Source organism: Marmota marmota, unplaced genomic scaffold, assembly GCF_001458135.2.
Source record: "Marmota marmota marmota unplaced genomic scaffold, marMar, whole genome shotgun sequence".
Classification (NCBI taxonomy): domain Eukaryota; kingdom Metazoa; phylum Chordata; class Mammalia; order Rodentia; family Sciuridae; genus Marmota; species Marmota marmota.
Window position 1 is genome coordinate 15,181,159 of NW_025999932.1, and position 13,581 is coordinate 15,194,739.

Here is a 13,581-nt window from a genome sequence, read left to right on the forward strand (position 1 = left end):
GGGGGGGGGGGGGGGGGGGATCCCACAAAAAAGGAAGGGAGATCAGTGGAGTGGAGGAAGGAGATAAAGGAGGTGAAGGAGGGCAGGAAGAGAGGAACTCTGGAATGAAACAGACCAAAATATGCTATGTACTTACATAAATGTCCACAGTGTATATCTACAAAGCACTGTTTTTTTAAAAAACAAATCACTCCCCCAAAAGTCTGATTTTTTTCCACTTCAGTTACCAATTATACTTTTTTTATGCCACCAAGCTTCACAAGACCAAAACAATCTGTGTTTTTTCACACTGAAATTAAAATCTAAAAACAGATGAATACAAAGTGTTACTTGTCCTACTTAAAACAACATTCACTAAAGAAGAAACACATTCTTAAATGAACATGTAACTGTGGTGACACAGGTTATAAGGAAATGTATAGGTTGTAAGGCAAGTTCAAATGAAGAACTGGCAAAATCAAGTAGGAAGAAAACTTAGAGAAGAGCTTCAATAACTTCAGCCCCACCTAAATGATGGGAGAGCAGAGGATAAGAAAAGCAGAAAGAATCCTTGAGCCATGGGGCAGCACTTGCAGCAGATCTGTTTGCCTGTCCACCATCCTTCCTGTCTTGGTCCCAATATGTACCCTCCCTCCTATGCCCCAACAGCAATCAGAAATTCCAATACCCTTGCCAGCAGAAGGTAAATCTAGCCCCTTCGACAGATTTGTTTACCTTTATCATCTTTCTGTATGGAAACTAACATTTCTCTTATAATGCAAAGATATATGACCTAGTTCTAGCCAATGAAATGTGATGGGAGCTTCTGGGAAAGATTCCCTTGCTATTAAGAAGAGATACCAAAATTTGCCAATACCTAGATGGGATGTCCAGAACAACTATAGCTAACCCTATGGGGAGCCAACCTAAAGACAAAGGTGACAGAGGATACCAGGGCAGAGAGACACTAAATAATCCGCTCTGGAAAAGCCTTAGATCCTTTTCTTGTTTAAGATAATTAAGTATACCACTTGCCTTAGGGTTTTCTATTACTTTAAGCTAAAAACATTAAAACATGTTACTAATAAAACATGTTACCAGTGCAACATTAAGATCTAACCCATTATCTTTTGGAACATAGAGGAAAAAAGGGAAAACAGAAAAGCATGAACATATATGCTAAAATTAAATACAGTGAGATGGCAGATGGGAGAGCCTGTAATATTCCAATGAAAACCAGTCTATCTGCCTTAGGTAATAACGCTCTTGGCATCCTAGGTGCTTCTTTTGGTCTCTAACAAGAGCACGAATACAGTTAACAAGGATTTTAATCTTTTTACAAAGCAGTTTCATTTGATTCTACCTTAAAGCATTATGCTCCTATTTAGTACACTGTCAAGTGGCATCAAACTTGCCTCAGTTCATTTTGTAAAATTAGACTGTATAGAATAGAGGATTAACCAAAGTCTGTTAGATATAAAAACACTAATTGTTTTGAAAGAAAACAAATTATAAAATTTAACCAGATTAACATGTATCATTAATTGCAGCAATTATCAGCAGGTTATTCTAATTCAAACCTCCCAGACATACGGAAATAGTCAATTCTTAATAAATAAAGCCATAGCAAATCAATTCTCCTTACTTGGAGCAGATAACGAGATAAGTGATCAAGTTTCTGAAATGAACTAATTGGAGATTATTCCCTGAAAACAAATACCTGAGAATAAAAGAATCCCTCTTAAGCCTTTACTTTAAAAAACTAACACATCACCAAAACAATGTGGAGTAGAGACTTTTAGGTCAGTGGTCCTGACAATAAACAGAATCAACTTCAGAGCTCTGAACCAATCTGGATTTTTAAAAATAGCTTCTCTAGCTATAAACACAGTAATAGGCTGCAAACCATCAATTTGGACTAGAATAACAAAGAATTGCAGGCATTTTAATCAATACAATGATATGATCTTTAGGAATTAAACTAGTCAAAAATTAAGGCTGAGTACTTTTGGCACTTTTTAATAATCAATCCCTGAAGGTTAGTCCTGCACAGAATCATGCTTAATGAAAATACACATTACAGTGAGGTTTTGCTCCTTGTTTAAACATTGTCAGCTACATAACCAATGTAACTTTACACATTTTAGAATAAGAAAAAACTTTAAGATATCAGAGTGAGCATCAAACCAACATCAGTGACAACATTAAGAAAAGTTAGAATGAGTCAGAACTAAGAAGCAAAGCAGAATGTAAATCCTAAAAAGCTAGCTATAACTCCAGATGTTAAGGAAAACACTAGAAGATATGGGCAAGGTTCAGGACAAAGCAGGTGGGTGTGGGTGGCATTCATTGGCCCAAGCACAGCACAGGGCAGAGATGTAATTGCATAAAGGTGTGGGTTCAAAGTTCAGATGTGAAACTGGAATGAGGGAAGAGAGCAGAAATGGAAGCCTGGAAAAGGAGGCAAGAAAAAAGCATATCGGGAGTCTCAAGTCCCAGAGAGCCACACAATAAATAAGACAACCTTTTGAGCCAAAGGTCTACTGCCTAGAAGGCAGGAGGGGAAAGGACAGCACATCTGGACTCCACTAGAGGCAGTGGGGCTGGCATATAAAGGATTACTTCCTAGTAAGCCCTTGCCTGGCCTTAAAAATTGGTGTTAAATGAAATAATGAAATCATACAGTAAAGTGATCTTTCTTTCCCATATCTTTTTAAAATAGCTTTACTAAGGAGGCATAACTGATGTATATCATAAAACGCACTCAAGGTTAGTATACGATAATTTTTGGTATAGTTATACAGTTGTGCAACAACCACAATTCAGTTTTTTTCTTTTGGTAGTACTGGGGATTGAACTCAGGGCTTTGAATATGCTAGGCAAGTGTTCCCCACTGAGCTATAGTCCCAGCCCACAATTCAGTTCTAAAACATTTCCACTTCTTCCAAAAGCCCCTTGTGCGTGTTTGCAGTAATTCTCATACCTACTCTCAACTCCAAGCAACTATCAACTTTTTAAAAGTGTCTTTATTAGTGGATTATAGCTATACATAATAGTGAGGTTCATTTTGACATAACACATGCATGGAATATAATTTATTCCATTTCAGTGTCCATCTCCTCCTCTACTCCGTTGTTCTCCCCCATCTCTATTATTGCTCTTATAAATTGGTACTTCATAGATATACATAAAGGTGGAATTTACCATGGTACATTCACACATGCACACAGCATAATTTGGTCAACATCATTCTGCTATTCCTTTCTCTTCCCTTCCCTCCCCTGTCCCTTTCAAACCCCACCCCCACCCTACTGATCTCCCTTCCATTTTCATGGTGCTGTTGAAAGGGATCTTAAAAGTAATTTAGTCCAAGGCTGGGGATGTGGCTCAAGCGGTAACACGCATGCACGGGGCGCTGGGTTCGATCCTCAGCATCACATAAAATAAAATAAAATAAAGATGTTGTGTCCTCCGAAAACTGAAAAATAAATATTAAAAAATTCCCTCTCTAAAAAAAAAAGTAATTTAGTCCAAATCAGTCATCCAATGCTATCAGATTTGGATTTCACCAATGCCTTTTCAAAATATGGAAAATAAATGTCAACATCTTTTATAAAGATAAAATAAATGACAAGACTAGCTTTCAATAATGATCCACACTGTTCTAAGGTTATCATTAGTGAAATCTGACCTTTAAGTTCATCTGCATTCAAAAACAACCTGAGTGGCTTAGACTCTCATTTCCCTCACAGAAAGAACTTTTAAAACTATCTATTTTAAAACATTAGCATCCCACTGACTCTATAAACTTTTTCAAACCAATGGATATTATAATATATTCATTCTTTATACATTCATTTGTGACCTATTACAAATGCTCTTTGACTTGCTTTTCTAGCTGTGGCAAACTTACACTTTGAACTAAACATTGGTTAAGTCTAACACGGCCTTATTTTTGTCCCACCCTCCACCCATCCTCTTTATGGCCTATGAGATGCAATGGAATTAAATTCTTCTCTAAGTAGACTGACTTTTTCAAATGGGCAAATAACTCATGAAGTCATCACTTTTCTTTGACAGATGGCCTATATAAATCCTTTTATAACTCTGACATGTTACTCCAACAAGTCTATTCTACTTCATACTGGGTTTATCAAAATCATAAGAATCCCTTAATTTTTGTTGAGGCTAGGAATCTCACTTCAATAGGGCCGGGCATAGTCACCTAAAATTTGGTAAAAATGTGTCTTTATGGAAGTAAATTTGACTCCAGAAAGCATTATAGATTCTGATCATTCCTATGTACCAATAAAGGCAGTCCCTAAATCTGTTCAAACAACCTAGTGAAAGGATAGCCTTGGAAAATAATTCAGTTTCTAAGCTAAACTGCTGAAATATCAATTTAAATTGCTTTATTAACATTTTTGTTTATAAATATAATTCTAAGATGTCATAAAACAATAAAAAGAGGTAGACCACACAGAGCAGACTAAACACTATACATCTCTACCATTCAGAATAAGAAACCTATTATTTTTGTGATTTTTAAAAATTCATTCTCTGCATTTTTAAATACACTGAAGTCATGCAATATAAAATTCAGTGTTCTGCCTTTTAAACTTAATATTATAGCTATCAAAATGTTATCAAAAGATTCATTCAGCCATTTCCCAAATGCTAAACACATAGATGACTTTAAATTTTTAATATTCTAAAAACACAACATGAAGGTGTTTTTTATGTCTTTTTTTTGTATTTAGGATATATTTAAATAGGTATTCTTACCAGATTCTCTAGCACTAAAATGGTCAAATGGATTTCCTTCAGCGTCTGGGTTTAGTAACACGATTTCAAAGGGGATATCTTCCACCTGAGAGTTCTCCTTGTCATCTCTGCATGTATACTTGTCTGCATAAAACACGTGCCATGTTTGTGGAGATGGAATCTGGGACACTGTCAGATTATGTTCAGTCTGGTTCATTGTCACTTTAAAGAGAAAGAAAACAACACCTTTCAAAGCAAAACTCTTTTTAAATTATTTATATGTGACAGTGGAATGCATTACAATTCTTATTACACATATACAGCACAATTTTTCATATCTCTGGATGTATATAAATTATATTCACACCAATTCGTGTCTTTATACATGTACTTTGGATAATAATGATCATCACATTCCACCATCATTAATAACCCCATGCCCCTTCCTGTCCTCTCCAACCCCTCTGCCCTGTCTAGAGTTCGTCTATTCCTCCCATGCTCCCTTTCCCTATCCCACCATGAACAGCCTCCTTATATCAAGGAAAACATTTGGCATTTGTTTTTTTGGGATTGGCTAACTTTACTTACCATTATCTTCTCTAACTCCATCCATTTACCTGCAAATGCCATGATTTTATTCTCTTTTATTGCTGAGTAATATTCCATTGTATGTATATATATATATGCCACATTTTTTTTATCCATTCATCTACTGAAGGACATCTAGGTTGGTTCCATAGTTTAGCTATTGTGAATTGTGCTGCTATAAACATTGATGTGGCTGTGTCCCTGTAGCATGCTGTTTTTAAGACCTTTGGGTATGGAGTGAGGATAGGGATAGCTGCGTCAAATGGTGGTTCCATTCCCAATTTTCTAAGAAATTGGTGAGGATGTGGGGAAAAGGTACATTCATACGCTGCTGGTAGGACTGCAAATTGATGCAGCCAAAGCAAAACTTTTAAATATGCTCACTGTTTTAGTTGTATAATCAATCTAGGGATTAGAATCCTTTTTTTGCCTCAAAAACTCAGGCCTGGGTGTAGTACTGGAATAAGGCATGTAAAGTATAAAGCAGATTAAAATGATGCATTTTATACCAAGAAATCACTATTAAAATACTGAAATACCACAAATGAAAATGGTTTCACTGAAACTTTGAATTTACTGTGATAAGAAAAAAAGATACACAATTTTATCATTTTAACCACTTTTAAGAGAACAGTCCATGACAATAAGCACATTCACAATGCTGTGCAGTAACTGCTGTGACATTTGACATTTTTAAGTTACTTGAGTTAAATTTTAAATGGAGCATTCAACTAACTAAGAAAATCATTATGATATCTAAAAATTATGACTGACAAGTAGTTTTTCAAAAAATTTTTCCAAAACATTTTTCTGATTGGTCATTCTTAAAAGCAGTACTGGGCTAAAGGTACAGCTCCATGAGACAGTGCTTGCTTGGGCCCTGGGACTGATTCCTAGCACCCATATCAAAACAAAACAAAACAAACAAACAAAAACATCAAAAGGCACTTAAAAGTAAAAAAAAAAGAAATACAGAAGATGTGGAGCCAACCTAGATGCCCTTCTGTAGATGAATGGATAAAAAAAAAGTGTGGCATATATACACAATGGAATATTACTCGGCAATAAAAGAGAATAAAATCATGGCATTTGCAGGTAAATGGATGGCATTGGAGAAGATAATGCTAAGTTAGCCAATTCCAAAAAACCAAATGCCGAATGTTTTCTCTGATATAAGGAAGCTGATTCATAGTGGGGTAGGGAGGGGGAATATGGGAAAAATAGACAATCTCTAGATAGGGCAGAGGGGTTGGAGGGGAATGGAGGGGGAAGGGGGTTAGCAAGGATGGTGGGATGTAATAGACATCATCATCCAAAGTACATATATGAAGATATGAATTGGTGTCAACATACTTTGTATACAACCAGAAATATGAAATATTGTGCTGTATATATGTAATAAGAATTGTAATGCATTCTGCTGTCATTTATTTTTTTAAAAAAATCAATAAAAAAAGGAATACAGAAGATGAAAGTTACACTGGTTCGGGTCCATATAAGGTAATATGACATAGTGGGGGAAAACTCATGAAAGTTGGCATCAAATGGATCTGTATATATACAATAACACTCACTTTCTTCATTTGTAAAATGAAGATAATACCTATAGCAAAGAACTGATGCAAGGACTAACTTATATGAGTCACCCAGCATGGTATTTGTCAAAGTAGTTGCTCAACAAATTAATTTTCCTTCTTCTTTCTTTAATACAAGGTTTTATACTAATCACAGTTCTCAAATCAGGGTAATCCTGCTTCCCTTTAGGGCATTTTGAAAATGTGTGGGGACAATTTTGTTGTCATAGTAGCTGTGACAAACTTGGAGGGAAGCTGTGCTAAATCTCATGTAAGCTAGGTAAAGTCACATAGCAAAAAACTGTTCCTCCCTAAAATGCCACAGTACCCTCTTTTGAGAAGTACAAAATAATGATCTTTTCCAGATCTAAGACTGTAATTCTGCCCTAAGAGGCATTAAATAATACTACTTGAAGCTGTGGGGAAGCTGTGGGAAAGTGGTGTCTCAAACTCCAGACACTATTCCAATCAGTGGAGTTAGCAGAGCAAGCCTTGGCTTTGTGTAATTCAGTAAATAAATTACATTTTATAAATTTGCTTCTTCAACAGTATAATGGAAGATACCTGCCCTATCTAGCTCAGAATTCTTCTGAGGACAAATGAGACACATGAAAAATCCTATATTAAGATATATGGTTTTATACAAAGTAGAGTATTCTTAACGCATAAAATTACATTGTTGATCATACTTTACTTTGAACTTTTCTGTACACTGGAAATTTTTCCTAATAGAAAACTGAGGAAATGTTATGTATAGGATGGCTTGATAAATGAGATACAGATGTACCTAGTCAAGATTCAAATTTTAAGGACCTTGAATTTACAACTGGAAATTCTACCTATTATGAGTTAAAATGAACAAGAGAATTTGATTCACAACAACACAACATTGCCTTTTTGGCTACTGTAGATTAGCAGACTTTATATTACTTCTTTTTTTAAATTATACAGTTGCTAAAAAAATGCAGCTAAGATTTTAGTTTCTGTTAAATTTTTGAAGACCTTTAGTAAAAATATAGTCAATCAATAGTTCAGGAATGAGACTGTTTAAATGTGAGGCTTGCAATTATATAATCTGGACCTCATTATATAAAGGTTCTGCTGTGTCTCTATCACTTGCACTTTTTCTCTTAGATAAGACAATACAAAAACTCATTATTATATTTTCATCAATATACTTTTTGATGTTTCATTTTAAATTACATGGACCTACAGAGACAAAAATGTGCTTCATAAAGTGATACTGGCCTTTAGTTTTTGTCTGTCTGTTTCAGCAAGCCTGGTAAGTGAGCCTCTTGACAAAACTGTATGTTTATTGTTTGTGAGACAAAAGACTAAAGCACAGCATGCATATTCTATGCTGGTATAATTAGTACCTCAAATATTAACAAAAATTGAATTGCAGTGAATGGTGTTGCATGGCTAATTGCCTAGTCATATTATAAAAGAAAATGAATATTATTAACCAAAATACACAGAATAAAATACTAATATATTTAAATGATTTTAATACACCATATACACAAAAAGATATAAAATATCAAAATGTTTTACATACAATATATTTAGCTCTTATAATCTAACAGCAAATTATCCTGAATCTCATTAGATTTCTTTTAGATAGAAAGAAAAACTCACCATTTTCTGTGCTTGTAGGTGTGTTCAGTTTGCTTGCTTTTAAAACCAAAATCGTTCTTGTCATTAAAAAAAAAAAAAAAATCTGGCCTGGAGACACAACTCAGTGTAGGAGACTTGCCTTGTATGCACAAGGCCCTGGATTTGATCCCTACCACCATTCACACATACGCACAAAAGAAAGAAAGAAAGAAATCTGATGTGCTATGAAATTCAAGAACAAAAGAAGACTGAAAAATAATTTCTCAAACATTAATCTGAGTGAATCAAGCAACTAGAGATTTTTCAAATCTACTAGTCTCTTCACAGTGAGTAGTAGCAGTAAGGTTTTACATAGGAGTTGGACATCATTAATGAGTTCATTCCAAATAGGTGAAAGGCTATTAATTCCTAAAAGTCTTACTGATAGGAAATCCACTTCCTAAAAGAATTATTTTTAAGTATGTGGTACTATTACAGTGTCATAAATTTAAGAATATGCTTTGGTTTCAATGTACCCAAGCATCTATATAATAATATACTACAAATATGACAACTACTATATAAAAGTTCAAGACAGATTTTCTTAATATTTGGATTTTATTACTGGGAAAAGAATTAATAAAATCTATAAATCTGTATCTATTTATATCAATACATATTAAGTACTTAATTTATTTCAGGCACGAATATTAACAAAAACAATTTTCATTGTTCTAAAATTCCTGCTTCCTGATATCTTCCGTTCCATAATTACAAAGAATACTTTTGTACTTCACAGAATAGAGAAAAAGAAAATAGGAAAAGACACAGCAGCAAAAGGCTTCTTTAAGTTATACTCCTACATATAACTGTATCCTGGAGTAACCTTTAGAGTTGCAGCATCTTAGGATGGTCAGGACCCTAGAAACAGTCTGACTTATTTGTAGAACACATAAGTGAGGCTCAAAACAAGCCCTTTTATAAGTTACTAGCAGGGATTCCCAGTGTCGTGGATATCCTATTGCACTGTACTTTCTCCCTGTGTATAGAAGGTCTGGGAATGCAGGAATATGAATCATGAAAATGATGTTTTTTAAGAGTATATCATATATGGCATAATACTGACCATGTGATAACAAGAAAATAAATTGGTATTCTTATAGCCCAAAGCTTTAAACTGCCTAACAAAGTTTGTTTTGTTTTTAAGGAAAAAAATTGTAGGAAAATGTCTTTAATAACTAGTTTATATTTTTAGGTTAAAAAAAGTCTTAAAACAGATATAAAAAGCTTTTAAATAATTAAATTTAACCATATTTAAAACTAGCCAATTTTAAATTATGTACAGACAGACAATAAATAAATACCATAAACAACATTAAAAGAGAAACCAGAGACTGGGAAAAATACATGAAGAATTCTTACTAATCAATAATAAAAAGCAAAATAATTCCAAATGGACAGGGTAATAAATAAACTATTAGCATAAGGGAAACCCAAATGGTTAATAACATAATTCAACTAAACTCCAAGATAATATGTTCCTCAACTTTAAATACATGGTATTACATGGTTCATAACTGGCTCCTTGTCCTCTTCCTGGAATCCTGATAAATTTTTACTAGAGAGAGAAAGAAGTCTTTGCGGTGCCCAAAACAAAAAAGTGGTTCAAATCTGCTATTTAGAAAGAGCACTCTGGTTACAGAAGGGGAACCATCATGGCTGCGGAGTGGCCAGGTGGGAGGCAATTTCAACAGTACAGGCAAAGGACTACAGCACTGCCACAATGGATGGCAGACTGGGGACCTTTACTTTTATCCCTATCCTGACTGGCTGCCTTATGAGGGAACCAGATGGCTAATAGGAATGGATGTTTAGAAAGGGGAGTGTTTTACTTGCCTAGACAAAAAGAAGACTCTACCACATCCCTACATATGGATGAGTCTCTGAATAATAGGTGGATAAAGAGGGAAGAAGGTAATTCCTACTTTTTCTCAGGGATGATTCACATTTCTCATCTCCTACAGTCAGTTAACTTCCAAGGGGTAAAATGGGTAGAAGGGCACATGTGCTTCATTTCTAAATTATAAAAGCTTTCACTTGCTCTGGATGGCTATCACCACAACCACGAGACAATGTTGAGGAAAATGGATGAGAGCAAGGATTCAAGCCACTAGATAAGGATAAGGGAAATCAAGCCTCACCAGAGGCAAACCCTGGGTTTTACAATGACTTGGTGCTGGTACCTCCCAAAGTTAAGTATTTTGTCACCATATTACTAAGTCAATGACATAAAACGGCATCACTTGGGCTAAGTTTTATAATTAACTAACATACATGTTAGTGTGTTAGCTCAGTGCTGGCAGAAATATGCATTCAAAAAATACTATCATTGGTTCCATGCTGACACTGGGTAAAAATATATTTGTCATATTACCATAAATTATATGAATAGTAAAGAGTCTGAATGAAAGAAAGGACTCCTTTATAAATTATCTGGATTTTTAAAAAAATTTGAATGTTAAAGGCAGGGAGAGGCATTATATATTTTAAACAAGGAAAAGGTTATTTTCCTTAAAATTCAGCTTAAAATGTACCAAAGTGTTATCACAGTGTGATATAGGCAAACATGAAATATCTTATATACTTCAAACATAAGGAAAAAAAACATATCTAATGGTCAAAGAAAAAAGGATATACTCACTTGTCAACTGAGCTCTGGATAATTTTTCACTACAACTATAACCATGACTGCTTTCCTGCAGTTTTAGCCATTCCTGGGCTTGGAACAGGTAGAGTTTAGCTTCTTTTCCAATAGCTACTGCTATGTTGTTGATTCTGACACATAGAAGAGCATGGTCACCTTAATATTAAAACAAAAATGATCAACTTATTTGGTCTTATATGAAACTGAGATAGTAGGACAATTAAATACTTTCACTTAAAAAAAACCCACAATTTTTTATATTTAAAAACACATATATTTCAAAAACAATTTTTAACTCTTTTTTTGCCTCACTTTACAATCCCTATACATCTTTTATATTGTTCATAATCAATAGAAATTTCCTGCCAAAGTTTCTTTCGTTTTTTAACATGAGTTTAATATTTCAATTTATTTTTAATGTAAAAAAATAAGCCTAGGAAATAGCAAGAAAGTTTAAAGAAATGTGTTTTGAGGTATATATTTTACATCTAAGACAAAATTTTACATATCAGACTTTTACAAAACAAAAAACTTTCATAACAATATATATTAAGTCATTAATAATCGAATGAGCCTGGTTGCACACAATAACAACAGTGAAGACCTGGAACAGAAATGGCAAAAAGTAGTTGATTCTAAGAATGGGGACACTAGGGACGAGAGGTAAAGCAGGAGCCTATTTTTCACCTTAAAATCTTCTTAAAAAAATTGTTATTAGAACTATCATTTTGACAATATATCATTTTGATTATAATATATATTTGTGTGTAGTATACATAATGAATGTCTAAGTCTCTTGCATAAATTGGTTACCTTATAAATTGTCAAATCATAAAACTGACTATAAAGCCCTGTTAACACCTTAAATTGCATTCTGAGTTATAGGCTGTTTTTTTCAATATATTTTTAGTATCATTTTACTGAAGTGTAATTCACTGAAAAATTGGTATTAACAAAATATATATGAGAATATAATTACATATTTTTATATGTGTATGTGTACACACACACACACACACACATAGAATGAGAAAATGTATTTGGAACACCCTATATCCAATCTGTCTTGAGAAATTTAGACTTAGTATATGTTTCTCTCCCATGTTTACCAGGTAAAAACCAGGTTGTCTTCTAAGTCTGTAAGTCTGCTGGTACAGCATCCACGCACACTAGATTTTTTCAGCACTGTTCAGTTGTGCCATTTATTATAGTGAGATTACTATCACTATTATCACTCAAAGTATTGTTACAGTGAGTTAAAAAAAATGAAAATCTGACAAAATAATAATAAAACTATATAAAGGTTTCTCCTTTATTCACCAAAGGTATATATTCATACTGGATTTTTTCCTTTCTCAGCTAGGTTCAAAAACTATAGACTTTTAAATAAAAGTCAGGTTCCCCTGCCTTTATATCACCAATTCTTTAATCTCTCAGGACTTTAAATTCCTTTCCCACACCAAAACCACTTTTCATTTCTATTATCTTCTTCCTAAGAATCCTTTTTAGGCCAATATTCTGATCTCCATAGTTGTATCTTTTAATGCAACTAAAGGTTATTTAGACCAAAGATCATAAGTTCACCAAGGACAAATTATTTGAAATAACAATACTACAGAAATAAAGAGTTACAAGAAAATATCTGAAATTTTGAGGGTACAAGTAAATGCAACAAAAATTAGAGTCAACTGCAAGTTCATTCATTATAGGGATGATTACTGATTTTTGAGGGAGACCAGACTGTACAAATCACAGGCAACTCTGATTTCAGATGGGCCAAAGAGAATATCAAATAATGAAATTTCCGGGACACTATACATTATGAAGTTTCCATTGAATTAACTCTAGGCCTTAAGATCCATAGTAAATCACCCAAGTAACCAAACTGTTCTGGCAGTAATGGTAATTAGATTACAACCCCTCTGCTCCAAGAGGCTTTACCACACTGGTCTTTAAAAATAAAAGAATAAAGGAAAAAAAAAAAAAGAAATCTAAGTTCCTGGGCTTACATTCACCCTTAATAAGGCCCAAATGAATGTAATCAGGCCCAGTCGGGAATGGACAAAAGATGCTTGTTTAGGGGAAGGATCTCAAAAAGATGCAGCGATCAGATCAGTCATTTGTGTATTCTTTTGCAAGGGGAGGGCTGGGAAATGGACACGGGCTTTCAGGTGCAGAACACAACCTCTATTCGCCAGAGGCTGCAGACAAGCTTGGGACAGCAACTGCGGGGCTGCCAACGCCTGCCGCTATCCCGGCTAGTTGCGAAGGGGGCAGGGCCGAGGCGACCGTGAAGTGCAGGTGAGGCTGGCGAAGTCGCCCAGCTGGCCCGACGTGGCAGGGAGGGGCTGGGTGCCGCCCGCCCTCGGCCTACCC

The 13,581-nt window shown here is 34.6% G+C and overlaps 1 protein-coding gene across 2 annotated transcripts in view; it reads right to left on the minus strand.

Annotated features, from left to right (window-relative positions):
- Gpr180 (G protein-coupled receptor 180) overlaps positions 1 to 13,581 on the minus strand; it is a 26,540-nt gene that overhangs the window by 12,505 nt on the left and 454 nt on the right. For both annotated transcript variants that reach the window (XM_015484157.2, XM_048800748.1), the window contains exons 2-3: positions 11,203 to 11,361; positions 4,765 to 4,965 (exon numbers count right to left, since the gene is read on the minus strand). In XM_015484157.2, coding sequence (XP_015339643.1) covers positions 4,765 to 4,965; positions 11,203 to 11,361 — 360 coding nt within the window. The remainder of the gene's footprint in view (positions 1 to 4,764; positions 4,966 to 11,202; positions 11,362 to 13,581) is intronic.